Genomic DNA, 16,465 nt, shown 5'->3' on the forward strand with positions numbered 1-16,465 from the left:
GGCAGAGGACTCTAAGAACCGAGAGACACAGAGGGGAACTCAAACATGCAGACACAGACTTACACAGAACAGAGGGGACATAGAGAAACATGAAGGGCAAGGGATCGAAACTAGAAACCATAGAAACTCACACAAGTACAATAATACAAAAATTACAAAGAACTGAAACGCTGGGTCAGGAGACCCAGGACCCTGACAGAAGGAGTGAGAACTGAGAGCTCTGTGTCGTTGATGCTTACCTCCACAACCTCATATAAAAAAATCACATAATTAATAAAAGATGGATTTTAATAAAATCACAATCAACATGAGTGTGTGAGCATCTTGTTTATTGTCTTTTTCCTACATAAATCAGACTCATTCAGCTTTGCTTTTCTAATTTTTTCCCTTTGCTGTTTCCTACCATTTGAGAACCATTACATAAATGCTGTCTCATCCCAGCTCATTCCCAGCAGGATGAGTCAGTGTATTTCCTATTTTAAAATGACCTTTCTAAACTAACTGGCATTCTATTTCCATCTGCTTCTTTGTATTCACACTGCCTCACTGTGGCCTTCTTAGTTGGACTTTCATGCGGTAAGGTTTGGGAGTCATTGTGATCCCAAAGACTGGAGTGAAGTCTGGTTCTCCTGCATCCTCGGGCCAGATGAATTTAAACTTCCTCAGCAGAGTCACCATAATGAGAAAGAGCTCCATGCGAGCCAGACCCTCCCCGAGACACATCCGAGGACCTGAGGCATTGAAAGAGACTGCAAAATTATCAAAACAAAAACTGTTTTAACTGGCCCTGTCTGTCCCCGTCAGTGTGCTCATGTACCTGCAGAGAAAGGCATGAAGGCCTCTGGTTTAACAAACTCCCCTTTGTCATCAAGGAAGTTTTCAGGGTTGAATTCATGAGGGAATTTCCACTGTCCCTCCTCGTTGAGCACTGAGGTCAGATTCTCAATGATCATTGTTCCCTGAGGGGAAAATGAATACAAAGAAAAAATGTCCACCACGGATGCTCTTTATTGCCTCAGTTGTTCAAACATATTTAAAGAGCTGTACCTTACCTTGGGAATGGAATATCCCATGAGCTCTGTGTCTGTAGTTGTGCGGTGGAAGACACTGAGAGGAACAGTGTTGGCAACTCTCTGCACTTCATGAATCACAGCCTGGACCAACAGAAGAGATTGTCTGTGCTTAATCGACTCTGGGAAGACTTCAGGTGCTCAGACAAAAAATACATACGAATAGATCAGGTCGGTCATCTGAGATGATTACACACTGTCAGGTTTTTGATTATCATCAGCATCATCAGGAAGTGATGGAATGGCAAAACGTAGAGTTTCAAACTTCTGTGAGCAAGACTTTCTAGGATGATAGGTTTCAAGCTGGTCAAGTGCCTCTATGCACTTCATTAGTTTAGTTATTCTCCGTATTGTCTTCATCTCACATGTCATTACACTGAGTTTCAGCAAACCTTAAGCTTGATGCAGACTACTGCTTAACAATTATCCACCTTACATCATAACCGATTAAGGTGCCTCTTCATATTAATATTATGTCATTGTTAATATTATCCTCTTTGTCTTATATAACAGCAATAGCATATTATAATATTTTATTAGTGTGTACCACTATACTACTCCTGAGCCAATTTGATAGTTAGGATCATCTTATTCAGCAAACAGATAATTTTGAATTCATCCAATCTGCGGTCACATTTGTTCTCTCTGTTGCATGGTGGACCAGGCAGTTCTATTATAATATATTATTTATATTTTATTTTGTATCCATCAAGGGCTTCAGATGACCTGCAGAATCATCCTTTTCCCAAGGTGGAGACAGTTACCTTTTCACACACTGTCCTTGGCTGAACAATGACACAGCCTTAATATACTTTATTTATTTTATTAAAATATTTTCGTGTGAATTATTTGCTTTATAGTCATTTTATACATGCTGGGCATGGTCATCATGCCAACTGTGTTTCATTGTTAATATCACTTTACAGGTTGTTATCCTTGCTATTATTAATTTCAAATACTCTAAAGATAATTTCTACTGTAACTTTCCCTTTGTTCATCTTTATTTCGTACTTTTTATATTTATATCTACTCAGTGGGGTCTGTTTTCAACCCTTTTAAACTACTGTGATCTCTAGTTTTCACTTAATAAGGGATTATTATGTTCTTCCTGATATGGGTGTTGCTGCAGATGCGGCTGCAGGAATGAGTGATGGTTTACTAAAAGGATTGTGGGAACTGCACAGTGTCTCGTCTTCTGGTTTTACTAAACTGGCAGTTGGATTCTGTTCTTCTGACTGTTTATATTTTGTTTTCTTAAATCTCTCAGTTTACAGACACTGTTTTTGTCCGGCGTCTGGACTTTTCTTTTCTCACCACTGCTCGTCAGCAGGAGTGAGTTTTAATTTCACTTGCTTGATTACCCATCTTATTTATGTATTTACTTATTTTTGTTTAAGTAATATATACACAATACAGCTGCTATCACCTTCGCTGGTATTAGAGACGAGAGTGGTTGCTCACACGCCCTTCTACTTTCGGACTATTTCCAAAAGCGGTGTGAACTTTACGAGACGGAACTCGACCGTTCTCTCAACTCACCAGCACGTCAGTGAATAGCAGTAAAAAGAAAAACACAGTAGGAGCAGCTCAGTCTCTTATTGGACCGTGAAAATTCAGCTTGCTCCGTTAATTAAAACAATACACACACACACATTCACATTCACACCCATTCGCGCGATCGGAACCCTTATCATAAGGGGAGCTGCCAGTCTTTCTGTAGACGAGCTACTTATTCCCTAGACCCTGTCTAGACCCAGCTGGGGGAGCTACCCAGAGCTCCAAACCTAACCCACAGAAGTGGGGAGCTTCCAGTCGACGAGCTCCAAGCTACCAGTCGACGAGCTACTTTAAACCCACAGAGGTGGGGAGCTTCCAGTCGCGACGAGCTACTTTCGCTATTTTAAATTCCCTGAATTTAAAATACGCTTTTACGCAAGATTGTGTCAGTGTGTCTGTATCTACCTGGTCGGTGTCGCCGGGTCTGGTCCACCTCGATCGGGCCCCACCACCGTGGGTTGCTTTCTAAGACGTTGGCCAAGACCCAAATTTAACGCTCTTGGTCTTTTTCCACACACCTGGTGTGTGGGCTGTCGACAGGCGAACAACGTGGACTGGTCACGGAGATGGGACACGATGGAGGTGCTCCGGCTGTCGAAGGACCAAGAAATGTTGGGGGAAAACTCTGTAAAAAACCCAGGAGAAATAAAGACACAATGAGACAAAGTTACTTTCTTTATCAAACGTGTACACGGGTGAGCTGCTAAGAACAACTCACACCATGCACAGTGGCTTGGTAATTTTTATAGGCACAGAGCACAGAGACAGTGAGAACAGGATAACAAATAATAAACAGATAAAATAAAACAACTCCATATATGGTGCTAGTCTCGTCAGCAGAGAGCTAGGGAAGATAAAACAATCTAAAACAATATGTCCCAGAAACAAGATGTGTTTGCTGGGAAAGTCTAAAAAGATAATTCTAAACTAATCTAACCATAGGCAGAGGGCAGACAAAAGGCATCTTTGTACATTTAAAAGAAGGTAAAGAAACATAGAATCATTTTTCCTGTAACAGCTCCTTTTTCACTTTTATACAAAAAAAACTTTAAAAAGCTTTTAGCCAGTTTTAGACATTATTGGAGTGGAGGGCTCGTCTCCCAAGCAACTGGCAGAATGCTGTAGTGGTGAGATAAGTAATGTAGCCTCAGTGAACAGTCAGGCAGTCTCCCCTGTATTATCACATGCCTTGTGGTAAATGGACTGATTCTTATATAGCGCTTTTCTACTCTCCTGGAGTACTCAAAGCGCTCTATACAACATGCCTCATTCACCCACTCATAAAAGCACTTCTAAACTCAAGTGCAACCTAAACTACATTCATACACAGATGAACGCATCGGAGGGCAACTCAGGGTTAGTATCTTGCCCAAGGATATTTGGCACGCAGACAGGAGCAGCCTGGGATTGAACCACCAACCTTCCGATCAGTAGCTGATCTGCTCTACCACCTGAGCCACAGTTGTGGTGCAACTACTTATTAGTAGTAATAAATGTTTTGGGGCAGTACACACTTACTCCTGTTAGTTCATGTTCCCTGAGCAGTGGCAGGAGTATTACATTACACGCGCTGTTGGGTACAACCCAGAGCCTCTTCAAACACAGAAGTGTTTTCCTCAGCCAGCTGTTTCCTCAGTTGGCTGTAGCTCAGGCGGTAGAGCAGGTCATCTACTGATCGTAAGGTTAGTGGTTTGATTCCTCGCTTCTCCTAGTCTGCATGCCAAATATCCTTGGGCAAGATACTAACCCCAAATTGCTCTCCGATGCATCCATCGAAGTATGAATTTGTGTGTGAATGTTAGTTAGAAAGCACTAAGAAAATGTGCTTGTGCGAATGCACAAGTTGTGTAAAGCGCATAGAAACAGCTTTAGTGAAGGTTACAAATGATCTTCTTATGGCCTCTGACAGTGGTTGTCCTGCTAGATCTCAGTATAGTGGTCAAAAGGTTTGACCATAATGTATTATTACTGAGAGCTGAACGTGCTGTAGGTATTAAAGCTACTGTGCTGCAGTGGATTGAATCATATGCAATAAAGGTTAATTATGCAGTTTCAAAGGATTTTGTGCTGGGACCAGATCTGTTTATATTATACACGCTACCCTTAGGCAGTATCAGTCAAAGGCACAGCATACATTGTTATTGCTATGCAGATGATACCCAACCTTATCTGTCCATGAAGCCAGATGGCACACACCAATTAGCTAAACTGCTCTAAAATGAGCAACATCCCATTTAAGCATGACACTGAAAAACTAGTTCATGCATTTATTACTTCTGGGTTAATAATTTTAATTCTTTATCATCGGGCTGTCCTGAAAACTCCCTAATAACCAGTTAATCCAAAATACTGCAGCTAGAGTACTGACAGGGACTAGAAAGCATAGCATATGTACCCCATATTGACTTCTCTTCATTGGCTCCCTGTTAAATCCAGAATTCGTATTTAAAATCCTTCCACTCACATAAAAGGTCTTATGTTAAAGACCTCATAGTACCATATCACCCCAATAAAGGACTTCTGTCTATTGGAGTTTCCACCTCCTGTTCTTCATCTGTTCTTATTATTGTGGACCCTAAGCATTTTTTGTGTCCCTTTTATATTAATATTGTTTATTTCTTAGCCTTTTTGTAATTGAATGGATTATACCTCACTCTTCCATAAGGTCCCTTGAATTTTTACAGCTGCCAGCAGTTGTGTCGGCTTTTGAATTAAACACACCATTGAACAACACCTGCTAAACAGAGGGACCTCCAAAGGTTGATTCTGTTCATCTGGACGTAGTTCAACTGAAAATGCTAGATGATTGAGCACGCATCAAGACGTAAACCGAGGGACATTTATAAGTAGAACTGCCTGATGTACAGCACCTGGGTGTAAGGCATCTCGTTCCTGTCTTCAAAACTGGCCCGATACTTCCCTTCCAGTACTTGGTCTATCTCTTGCTGACATCTGTCTGTGCAGACAAAATAAAATAACACAATTCACATGACGGCTTATATAACATGTTGAGACTATCACACTAGGAGAGTTGTTTCCAGCCAACGCATTGTTGCGACTACATTCTTGAAAAAGGAACTGGTTTGATGTTGTCAGTAAAGGAGCATGTCGTGTTGAGAGTGAAGTTATTTTATATGCGTGCAGTGGGGAAAACATATGAAACCTTCTGTATTAATTCACTTCATCTTGTCAAACAATACCAGTCATTAAATACAAAATCCACAGTTGATCTAATGGAAATTATTTCAGCTGACTTCAGTAGGACTCATACCTTTACAAGATGTGATGATATGTGATGCGCAGGGCACTTTTTGACCCCTAATTAGTTGCTACCAGGTGTTCTTCAAATTAGATTCTACTATGTGAAGCCTAAAGTGCACGTGAATGTGACAAACTGAAGATACAGAGCCTGTAGCAGATACAAATATCAAAAAAACATATTATGTCTTATTTACATGTGCAGATTTACCTTGTATGTGTGGGAAGGTCATAAGGTAAAGGAAAGCAGTAAGGAGTGTGTTGGAGGTGGTGTCAGTCCCAGCACCATGAAGATCTAAAGAGTACATAATGAGCTGTTCTTCTGAAAATGAAGAACCGTCATTGCCTCTCTAAAAAGAGGAGAATGATTATTGTAAGACAAATGTCTTTTTCAGTTGTAATAAGGAAATGCATTTTTTAAATGTGTGAATTAAAACTTTATGGATATCTCTCTTTGGTGTTGAGAAGCGTACCTTTCAGTATATCTGAGAGACAGTAAACAGACTAAATCCAGCTTTTTATGTTACAGTTTTTTCTGATTGCTTAAGCACATTTTTTGTAACTATTGACTATTTTTGCAAAACTCTTCACACAAATAAGAAAACCTGTCACCCAATCATCAAAACATTGTAGTTCTCTTGCAAAAGCAAACACAGCTAGATTAACTCCTCACACCTTCGTAAAAATGGTGTTTCCGTATCCAACAGTACACACAAGCCATCATCTACTAAGCACACAATGCGCCAACTGCACACTGATGGTATGAATACAAAACACATCTGGCTTTTGCTTTCTCTGTGCACAAGGTAGGCTATGTCAGTTTGAGCTCATACTTCTGTCATAGATCCATAAGCATAGAGGGATCCAAACTTCAAGTACTGCTGTTTATTCAAACACATCAAAACAAACACAAGTGTTTATTTCCAAGTATAGGATTATTTGCAACCGCCATAATGACTATATGGGTTACTTGGTCTGCAGTGAACATGCTTCCTCTGCCCCAGCATCTGGTCATCTAGCAATTCTGTAAAGTAACAATTTCAGTATTTTTACAGCAATGGTATTGGTGTGTTTCTCATTGGCATATGGCAGTGCTACAAATCTTTGTGCAAAGTGACTGTACTCACCGATTCTCATTTCAAGATGTCCTTATGGTGCTTGCTACAGTGTAGCGGCTCGAGTTAGGCTGGACCCGTTGGCCAGCTTCCCTCAGGGTCATTCCACGGTTGATGACATGGTCCACTATTGTAGCTCTGATGTCATCAGCAATTCTATTTCTTACTCTTCCTACCCTTCCTCTCCCCCCTCCTCATCCTCCTCTCCCCCCTCCTCATCTTCCTCTCCCCCCTCCTCATCTTCCTCTTGCTCCTCCTTGTCCTTGTCGTCCTCTTCATCCTACTTCTTCACCTCCACGTCCTCTTCCTCGGCCTCCTCTACTTCTCACTCTTTCTGCTCCCTCCATTGTACTCCGCACACACAGCTTACCTGTATTGTAGTGCTTAGGCTGATTGCAAAGTGAACTAATTATCTAGAAAAGTTTTCACATGTGAAAGTGTGCCAGACAGTTGGCAAATTAGTGTTAATGATAGCCATACATGTGTATACTTTTGCTAGGAGTGTGTTGGAAATTTGGTAATTGAGTGTTGTGGAGTGAATTGTGCCTACAGTTTTGCAAAGTGTGTGTTACAAAATTGCAAACTGAGTGCAAAGCAGTTTTTGTGCTTTTAGTTTTGCAAACTCAGTGAGTGGTTTTGCTATAAGTCTGAATAGTTTTAGAGATTGTGCTACAGGAATCACAGTTAGGGTTTAAGCATTCAGAAAAAACTGTAAAAGTGACACAGAGGGCTCAAACGTCATGTTTCTGTACGTGAGTTTGCTAATTGTAATTGTAATTCTTAATCAAATATATAATCAAAGTATAAGTCTAATTAATATGTTGAATTAGGAATGCCGTCGGGAAATGAAAATGATTATCGTGTCTGGATTATTTGTGCGCTGGCATGATTCTGCATCGACCCTGTCAGATTAGTGTGTGTGTGTGTGTGTGTGTGTGTGTGTGTGTTGTGTGTGTGTGTGTGTGTGTAAGATAAGAAATGTGTCTCCAGCCTTCATAATGTGTATCTAATTTTGCTGACAGGTAATTATGTTTAATACTAGCCCGAATACAATCAAGTATGAGTTTAACCAATACGACGAATCATAAAATATGATCTGAGTAAGGAAATAATAACAGTCCTCTCACTGAGATTCTGTGTGGAGTGGCTTGTTCATGTTAAAGATGACCTTGGAGGCTGTGTGGATGGGAGTGGGGAATAAGCGAGACACTAAAGAGACACTCTGATGTTAACATGTATAATTTGAAAAAAGCTATTCTGAGTATACTGTAATAGGCAAAAACAGGATTATGATTACAGTAATTATCACTAATTCTAACTTTGGTATGTAACCAAGTGCACAGATTTAGAGGAGAGCTGCTGATCATGGCTGTGACTGAGGGGATTTGGGCTCAAATGGAGGGCCATCCTTGCATGCACACCTTAGGCCAGAATGAGCAAGCTCAACATATGGATGACTGAAAAGCAGTCAGAGCTGGGCGAGTCTTCTTCACAATTCCATTATCTAAGCTGTTTTCCTACAAGGTAATATTCATAGACTTAGACTTTTTTAAACAGAACCAATTATAGACGTTCCTGTATTGGGTCAAAATTCCACAGTGGAAAAGCCAGGATTCCACGAATTCAAAAGATTACACTGGTTAGATTTGATTCTTTTCACACTCACACACCTTCTCAAGTTCATCCAGATAGCAGTCAATAAAGTCTCGTGGCTCTCCAGGGACTCTGGTCTTCTTGTGCTCATTGATAAAACCAATTGCAATAGTCCCATAAGTCTAAAAAGCAAAAGCTGTCATTCACAAAGAAACAAAAACATATTCTTCCTACTGATAAAGTTTTTGTTAATATTACCTCAAAATTCTCAAAGGCCTTTTGAAACGGCAGTGGCAGGTTACGAATTATAGGGAACGAATCATAGAGCTGGAAAGAACGATAAGTGAGTTTTGTTTAATTGGGAGCAGAAGAGGCCAGTCCAGATTGGTAAATATACAGCTGTATATGTAAAACATCTGTATATTAGTTTTGTTACTGGTAGAATTGTGGGTTTAAGAGCTCAATATAAATTATATACTTAATTGAGCTTTATTACTTCATAAAAACGTCCTCACCATAGCCCACGGTCCAACGGCTAGCTTGGAGTTCTCAGTGAAGCACTGAACAATCTGTTTGATTAGCGCATCATCATACTCAAAGCGTCTCGCAAACAGAACCTGGCAGATGATGTTGGAGGCAGCATTGTGAAACACAACTCCAGGACTCATGGTTTTACCTGGTAATGTAACACAAAACATTACAGAAATAATGGCACAGCACAAAATTCAGTTATGTGGACACTTACCAACGCTCTCTTTCAGCGTACTAACGAGGTACTTTATCTCTTCATGAACCCGGTCCTCCATTGAGTGCTTCCCCAGACCAAAGTTCCTCAAAGTCATCAGAGCAAAGCGACGATGTTCCCTCCAACTAGAGCCATAATCTACCAAAACGACACCTACGACAGTAATAGCGACAAAGAAGGGAAGAACGTTTGGATAATCAATGGTGGCATTTTGTTCTTTCTCAGAGAACCTCGACTTTCTGGCTCATTTCATCTTTTATTTATGTCCAGTTCAATACAGCTCGATACACCAGCATCTCACTGGAGTTTCACTGCAGTCAGAAAGGACTGTTAACATCTCTAGCATGCATGCTAAAATTCAATTATTATTTAAACTGTGAATGATGCAAAGCTAGTCGAGTCCAGTTCCAGGATAACTACAAGGATCTTGAAATGAGAATAACAGGTCCATTGATAGAAGCTGCTCTGGGAATGCTAGACTCTTGCTGAACCTACAGGCTAGTACCATATTTTTTGGACCATAAGGCGCATTAAGCGTAACAAAACAGATAAGTCAAACTTTACTCAACTCATTCTTCTTGTTTCCTCCACTTCTGTACCATTGATTCATCAATGATGAATTCTCTGGCCGCTGCTCTATTCCCATGTTGTTGCAGTATATTAATGACTAACCTCATATTGTGGATGGATTATCTCAGTTGTTCTCCTGACTGAAGTTTGGTCCGTTTACAGCATCCTGCCATGCGATTGTGTTTGCAGGAGCCTTGCGATCACTACGGTAGCCGTAATGCTCCCACAGTCCATCAAGCGGTGCGGCTTCATAGCTTACCAAAGTCGTACTAAAACATTTGTTGACAGATTTTTGAGTGTACCACATAAAATCAGTTCGAGGTCAGTAAGCACAACCAGAATTCATATATGGTAAATGGCCTGTATTTATATAGCGCTTTACTAGTCCCTAAGGACCCCAAAGCGCTTTACATATCCAGTCATCCACCCATTCACGCATACATTCACACACTGGTGATGGCAAGCTACATTGTAGCCACAGCCACCCTGGGGCGCACTGACAGAGGCGAGGCTGCCGGACACTGGCGCCACCGGGCCCTCTGACCACCACCAGTAGGCAACGGGTGAAGTGTCTTGCCCAAGGACACAACGACCGAGACTGTCCAAGTCGGGGCTCGAACCGGCAACCTTCCGATTACAAGGCGAACTCCCAACTCTTGAGCCACGATCACACAAAAGTGTGTATATAAGGCACACTTTTGAGAAAAGGATTTTGAGTGCGCCTTTTAGTCCAAAAAATACGGTACAACAAAAAACATCTCATTAATTAGAAATAACAAACAAGATGAACCAATGTGGTTTGAAAACTTAGCTCAGCTTAGACTCATCTTAGAATTTAGATTCAATTTATAACTTATTGCTTTTTACATGATAGATGAAGGTTATCAATAATAACGTAGCTTGTTGTGTTTTTAATTTGCATTCATGTATTTGTGTTGTTTTCTGTGATAAGATTGTGACGGAGTGACCCGTCTCAAGGCAGAGTCCGCTGAGTATGACACCGCCACCATTAGACCGCCACCATTAGTTCGATTTGGCACCAGGGGCGGCGTATCTTCCTGTCGACCGAGTAGAGGAATAAAAGGGGTGAGGAGCAAGTTGTGAGCCGCATCGGGGGTGGCTAGATTTTGGTTCCCACTTACTTGTTAAGGGCGTCGGTCGGGGAGACGTGCGGGGGATCGCCAATCGTGCAGGGTGACGCAAGCCGATGGTATGGGGGTGTGGGGTTTAAATAATGTGTCTGGACCGTCATGAGAATGGCCTCATTACGTGGGCCGTTAATGTGTATATGAAGTCGGGTAGACTTCCTGGAAATAGTTGAGAGCCTGTATCAATGTATATGTTTTGTGAGTGTATAATGAGAAAGAAATTCTGGGGGAGGGAGACGGGGATTAAAGTTAGAATAGAGAATTGGTGGTGACGCCAAGGGGGAGGGGTTACGGGATATAAGAGACGGCGAGCCGGATATGAAGGGGAGTGTGTTGTAACATACAGGCTGTGTAGCGCGGATCTCAGTTTTATGTCTTTGTAACCATCTTTTTATGCACTGGGGAGGCCGTTTCAAATAAAGTATCCACACTAATACCTTACCGACTACGCCTGTGTTTGTCCGGGAGAGGTCTGGAAGGGGACCCCGTGACAAAGATGAAGTATAGGACAAAGACATATTAAAGAGCAGTTTAACCCATGTCTGTTTTCTTACCATGATTATTTCCAAAACGATTCGTGTTTTCCCCTATGTATGCACTAAATAATAACACACTAAAACCTCCAAGATCAGTATCAAATATACTACCAGTCTGGTCTGGTACACTACCAAGTTTGGACACGCCTTCTCATTTAATAATTTTTGTTTATATTTACTACTTCCTACATTTTATATAAATACTGAAGACATCAAATATATGAAGCAAGACTTATGGAATTATGTAGCAAAGGAAAAGCTGATAAATAACTCTAAATGTGTCTTATATTTTAGATTCCTGTAAGCAGCCGCCCTTTGCTTTGTTGACAGCGCTGCAAACACTCGGCCTTCTCTCAACGAGCTTCATGATGTCGTCACCTGAGATGGTTTCACTCCACAGGTGTGCCTGTCAGCGATCATTTGTGGAATTTGTTGCCTTGTTAATGGGGTTGGGACCATCAGGTGTGTTGTGCACAGCTGACAGCCCTATTTGACAACTGTTAGGATTCATATTATGACAAGACCCAATCAGCTAAGTAAAGAGAAACAACAGCCCATCATTACTTTAAGAACTGAAGGTCAGTCAGTCCAGGAAACACTAAAACTCTGAATGTGTCCCCCAAAACCATCAAGACTACGATCAAACTGTCTGACATGAGGACGCCCAGGAAAGGAAGACCAAGAGTCACATCTGCTGCTGAGGATACGTTCATCCGAGTCACCAGCCTCAGAAATCATTAACAGCAGCTCAGATTAGAGCCCAGATAGATGCCGCACAGAGCTCCAGTAGCAGACACATCTCTACATGTTCAGAGCAGACTGTGGGAATCAGGCCTTTATGGTCAAATAGCTGCTGAGAAACCACGACTGAGGAAAAGCAACAAGCGGAAGAGATTTGTTTGGTCTGAGAAACAAGGAGTGGACGTTAGACCATCTGTGGTTTGGTCTGATGAGTCCAAATTTGAGATCTTTGGTTCCACCTGCCGTGTTTTTGTGCAAAGGTGAAGCATGGAGGAGGTGTGATGGTGTGGGGGGGGCTTTGCTGGTGACACTCTTGGGGATTTATTCAAAACTGAAGGCACGCTGAGCCAGCACGGCTACCACAGCATCCTGCAGCAACATGCCATCCCATCATTTATGTTTAACAGAGCAATGACCCCAAACACACCTGCAGGCTGTGTCTGGGCTATTTGACTAAGAAGGAGAGAGATGCAGTGATGTGTCAGATGGCCTGGCCTCCACAGTCACCTGAACCCAGTGGAGATGGTTTGGGATGAGATGGAGCGCAGAGTGAAGGCAAAGGGCCAACAAGTGCTCAGCATCTCTGTGAACTCCTTCAAGTCTGTTGGAAACCATTTCAGGTGACGACCTGATGAAGCTCACGGAGAGAAGGCCAAGAGCGAGCAAATTTCACACTTTCTTTATTTAGTAAATAAATCCATATGTGTTTATTCATAGTTTCAAGTAGTCGTGACAGTAAAGAAAAAACATTAAATGAGATGGTGTCTATATTTTAATTTTTTTGTTGTAAAATATTAGGTGTATAAAATTCATATGATAGATAACATCTGTTCTACCTTTCCTTTTGGTGACATCATTAATAAAGAAGTCTTGGGGTCGTCCAGCAAAATCAGCAGCCTTAGTCACCATCGCCTCCTTTACGGCCTTCAGCCCATTGATGACTACAGCTGGTTTCTGGCCAATGTAAATACTGTAGACATCTCCATAAGACTTCCTCAGCTGGGAGGGAACAAAATGACATGGCAGTTTTTGAAATTTATGAACCAGATACTCAGGTGGACATTTCCCTCCAACACGGTTAAACATTTCTGTCCAGTAATTTCAGTTATTCTGTGGAGAGAAAAAAGCATCAAATGAACTAATCCTGAACATTTCATGGAGGGATACAGAGGAAGCCCACATATTTACAGTGGGGCATGCTTACATTTGTGGATCTGTGCCACAAGTAACATGACAGTGACTGAAATCATTTACACATATTCAGATCAACATTTCTTTCTAAAGGACTTAAACATATTTACCAAATTAGTTAAGCTAAGTGTTTCGGGGGAAGTACCATATAAAGTTTATGTATGCAAAAGTTAACAGTCATGACATAAAAGGAACTGTACTGGTAACCAGTAAGTTGTTTATTGCATAAAGGTGCATGTTTAGCATGAACTTTCACAATTATTTAGGGTTTTACTCATATTCTAAAAGATGTTAATGAGTGTGTGACCGATTAGAGACGCAGGTGTTATTATAGTCTCCATTTCCTAATTAGTTTTTTTTTTATTTATTTTTACTTTTTCCAGTGTAGTTTAGTTTCATGGTGGCATTTTCACTTTCAGTGTAAGATTTTTGGATTTCAAATGATTTCATTTACCAGTCACAGATGTTAATTTATATTAATTAATAAATCCACTAGTGGGATAAGAATATGACATTTAAACACATTTCATTGCAAGGTTTTTCTTACCCTCTCAAAGTCCTTCAAGGGGTTCTCTAAACTCAGCTGCAAAATGGTTCCCAGTATGGGAAAGACTGGGGGTCCTGGTGGGAAGTTCTTTGGCCTCTTGGATTTGACCTGAAGGATGATAAAGAAAACGCAGATCCATAGCAGCACAACTGAAAGAAACATGATCATATGAGTTGGACTGCACTGAGAGCAGTAGCTGGCTGACCTGATTATATACGCGTAACTCAGCCAGCTGTTAACCCTTTGCTCTATGTGAAAGGTTAGTCACAACTTTGAAAGAACAGCACACATTGCTCAACCACTTTTAGCGTGCATATAGGCTACTGTACATCAGTACCTGTCTTCTCTAACAATATGCAACAAGAAGCTGAGGTTATGAAAGAACAAAGATAAGGGGATCTCTCTTTATGATCCTTCACTCCACAGTTAACGAAACATGTCTCAGTCTTAAGGTGGTCATTTATGTGTGAAGCATCTTAAATATACCACAGCCCTTAGTTCACTGTAGAGGCTAGCTGGTTGACATGCTACAATCTAATAGCTCAACTGTTCTGCCTCTGTCTTTTGTCCTATGAACATTGATTCTTTATATTAAACGCGAGTGAAGACGTCACATAAATATGATAGAGCCAAAGGAAGTTTTTGGTTTCTATTCATTCGTTGGTTTCTCCACCTCTCCAATAATTTGCCATATTTCTTTTTCAAGGATTGGCGAACATTGGGAGCCTAAGAGCACTGCACTGTGTGCTGTGATTACGTGTGATGGGTAGACATGATGGAGTATTGCAGGAGTAAACAAAGTGAATGCCTAATTTCTCAGATGTGGTGAAAGTGTGGGAAATATTTTAAAATTTCCTGAAATGTTGAAAAAATGTTGAAACATTGTGGAAGATGTAAAAGTAAAGACATTAGTTGGAAAAGAATTCAATTCAATTCAATTTTATTTATACAGCACCAAATCACAACAACAGTCGCCTCAAGGTGCTTTACATTGTAAGGTAGACCCAACAATAATACATACAGAGGAAAAAACCCAGTTGTGATCCATAGCAGCACAACTCAAAGAAACATGGTCATATGAGTTGGACTGCACTGAGAGCAGTAGCTGGCTGACCTGATTATAAATGCGTAACTCAGCCAGCTGTTTACCCTTTGCTCTATGTGAAAGGTTAGTCACAACTTTGAAAGAACAGCACACATTGCTCAACCACTTTTAGCATTCAGAGGCTAGTGGTGTCTATTCAATGCCTTGTTCTCCGCTTATTTGTTCTTTTTCTTTGTACTGGAATGGAAACCTTTGGTAGTCTAAGAGCACTGTGCTGGGTTTGATTGATACAGATGATGGAGTATTACAGGGGTAAAGAAAGTGAATGGCCTAATATCTCAGAGGTAGTTTATGAAAGAAAACTGTGAAAAACCTTTGAGAAAATATGCTGAAATATTTGAAAAAAATCTTGAAGAATTCTGTAAGATGTTTAAAGTCAAGACGTTGCTGCTGCCCTCACCATGCGATGTACAGTTTACACGGACAGTGAGCTCAACAAGTGTCCAATAAAACACTTGAGACCAGAGCAAAGTTTGAGGTAGTTTACTGGACCATATTTGTTAAACTGTAAGCAAACATAGATAAAGATAAAAGACAATTTCAGTGTAAGTTCACATCAGTCGCACACCCAATTCAATATATGGTCAAGTAAAGTAACTCTGCACGGTTTGGAAGCCATTTAACAGTGACATACTTAGTTCTGACTGGATAGTACCATCTGCCTCACTAACTATAATCATGAGACAATTAAATTACAAGAAAATAACAATCTGTGAATCATGAAATCAACTGAAACATACTTACAGATTGTACAAACTCAACATCAAATAATGCCTCTTTACACTGCTGTGCCCCAGAATAAAACGGTGGATCTGTTTTATATGCAGAAGTTTAAATTACTTTACTGGGATCCGTACACTCCCGGCCTGGCATCTATAAGATGCCAAATCCAGAAACAACATATATACACTAACAAACACAACAAGCAAACACAAACAAGAAGAATGACCTCTGACACAGGTCTCGGGAAAAGTCACCATTTCTGATAATCTTTAATAACATGATGTTTACCAGGAATGAGTATCAGGCGTGATTCATCTGATGTTAGCTGGGCTCTTGTTAACCACCCGACAACTCTGAGATGTTTCGAGGAAAGGTTGTGCTTTGCTGAGTTGGCTTGATTAGCCATGAGGAAAAGACTAGCTGGTCAGCTGGATTGTTGTCGGTATACACATACTTCCATTGTCTTACTCTTGTGAACTGTTTGATCTGTTCTTTTCAAACCATAGATGGCCGCCACTGGAGATCGGCCATTACCAAACACATGGACCTTCATCTGAAACTCAAGG

General features: G+C 40.9%; 1 protein-coding gene across 2 annotated transcripts; it reads right to left on the reverse strand.

Annotated features, from left to right (window-relative positions):
- Positions 1–312: 312 nt before the first annotated feature.
- LOC147324245 (cytochrome P450 2D3-like) lies at positions 313–14,270 on the reverse strand. 2 transcript variants are annotated; one of them, XM_086297898.1, is made up of 11 exons: positions 14,072–14,270; positions 13,170–13,332; positions 9,339–9,491; positions 9,109–9,269; positions 8,852–8,920; positions 8,671–8,775; positions 6,097–6,235; positions 5,498–5,583; positions 1,053–1,154; positions 818–959; positions 313–731 (listed from the first exon to the last, which is right to left on the reverse strand). In XM_086297898.1, exons 1-11 carry the CDS (start codon positions 14,237–14,239, stop codon positions 544–546), a joined length of 1,476 nt encoding a protein of 491 aa, XP_086154024.1. In that variant the 5' UTR covers positions 14,240–14,270; the 3' UTR covers positions 313–543. The 2 variants fall into 2 exon arrangements, with proteins under 2 accessions (XP_086154024.1, XP_086154025.1); XM_086297899.1 differs by having other exon boundaries at positions 13,170–13,443; positions 14,072–14,204.
- Between the last annotated feature and the right edge of the window lie 2,195 nt (positions 14,271–16,465).

This window comes from Aulonocara sp. 'chitande type north' Nkhata Bay, linkage group LG7 (genome assembly GCF_057382095.1).
Source record: "Aulonocara sp. 'chitande type north' Nkhata Bay isolate Kocher_YH1m ecotype deep benthic linkage group LG7, A_spYH_male_GT1.1, whole genome shotgun sequence".
Taxonomy (NCBI): Eukaryota; Metazoa; Chordata; class Actinopteri; order Cichliformes; family Cichlidae; genus Aulonocara; species Aulonocara sp. 'chitande type north' Nkhata Bay.

What these genes read in the sequence shown, in the direction of transcription:
- LOC147324245 (XM_086297898.1), bottom strand. Translation starts at nt 14,239, where the DNA reads ATGATCATGTTTCTTTCAGTTGTGCTGCTATGGATCTGCGTTTTCTTT. An exon ending in TACGCTGAAAGAGAGCGTTG is followed by an intron (nt 9,270 to 9,338) that starts GTAAGTGTCCAC and finishes TTACATTACCAG; the next exon opens with GTAAAACCATGAGTCCTGGA. An exon ending in ATCTGGATGAACTTGAGAAG is followed by an intron (nt 6,236 to 8,670) that starts GTGTGTGAGTGT and finishes TCCTCTTTTTAG; the next exon opens with AGAGGCAATGACGGTTCTTC.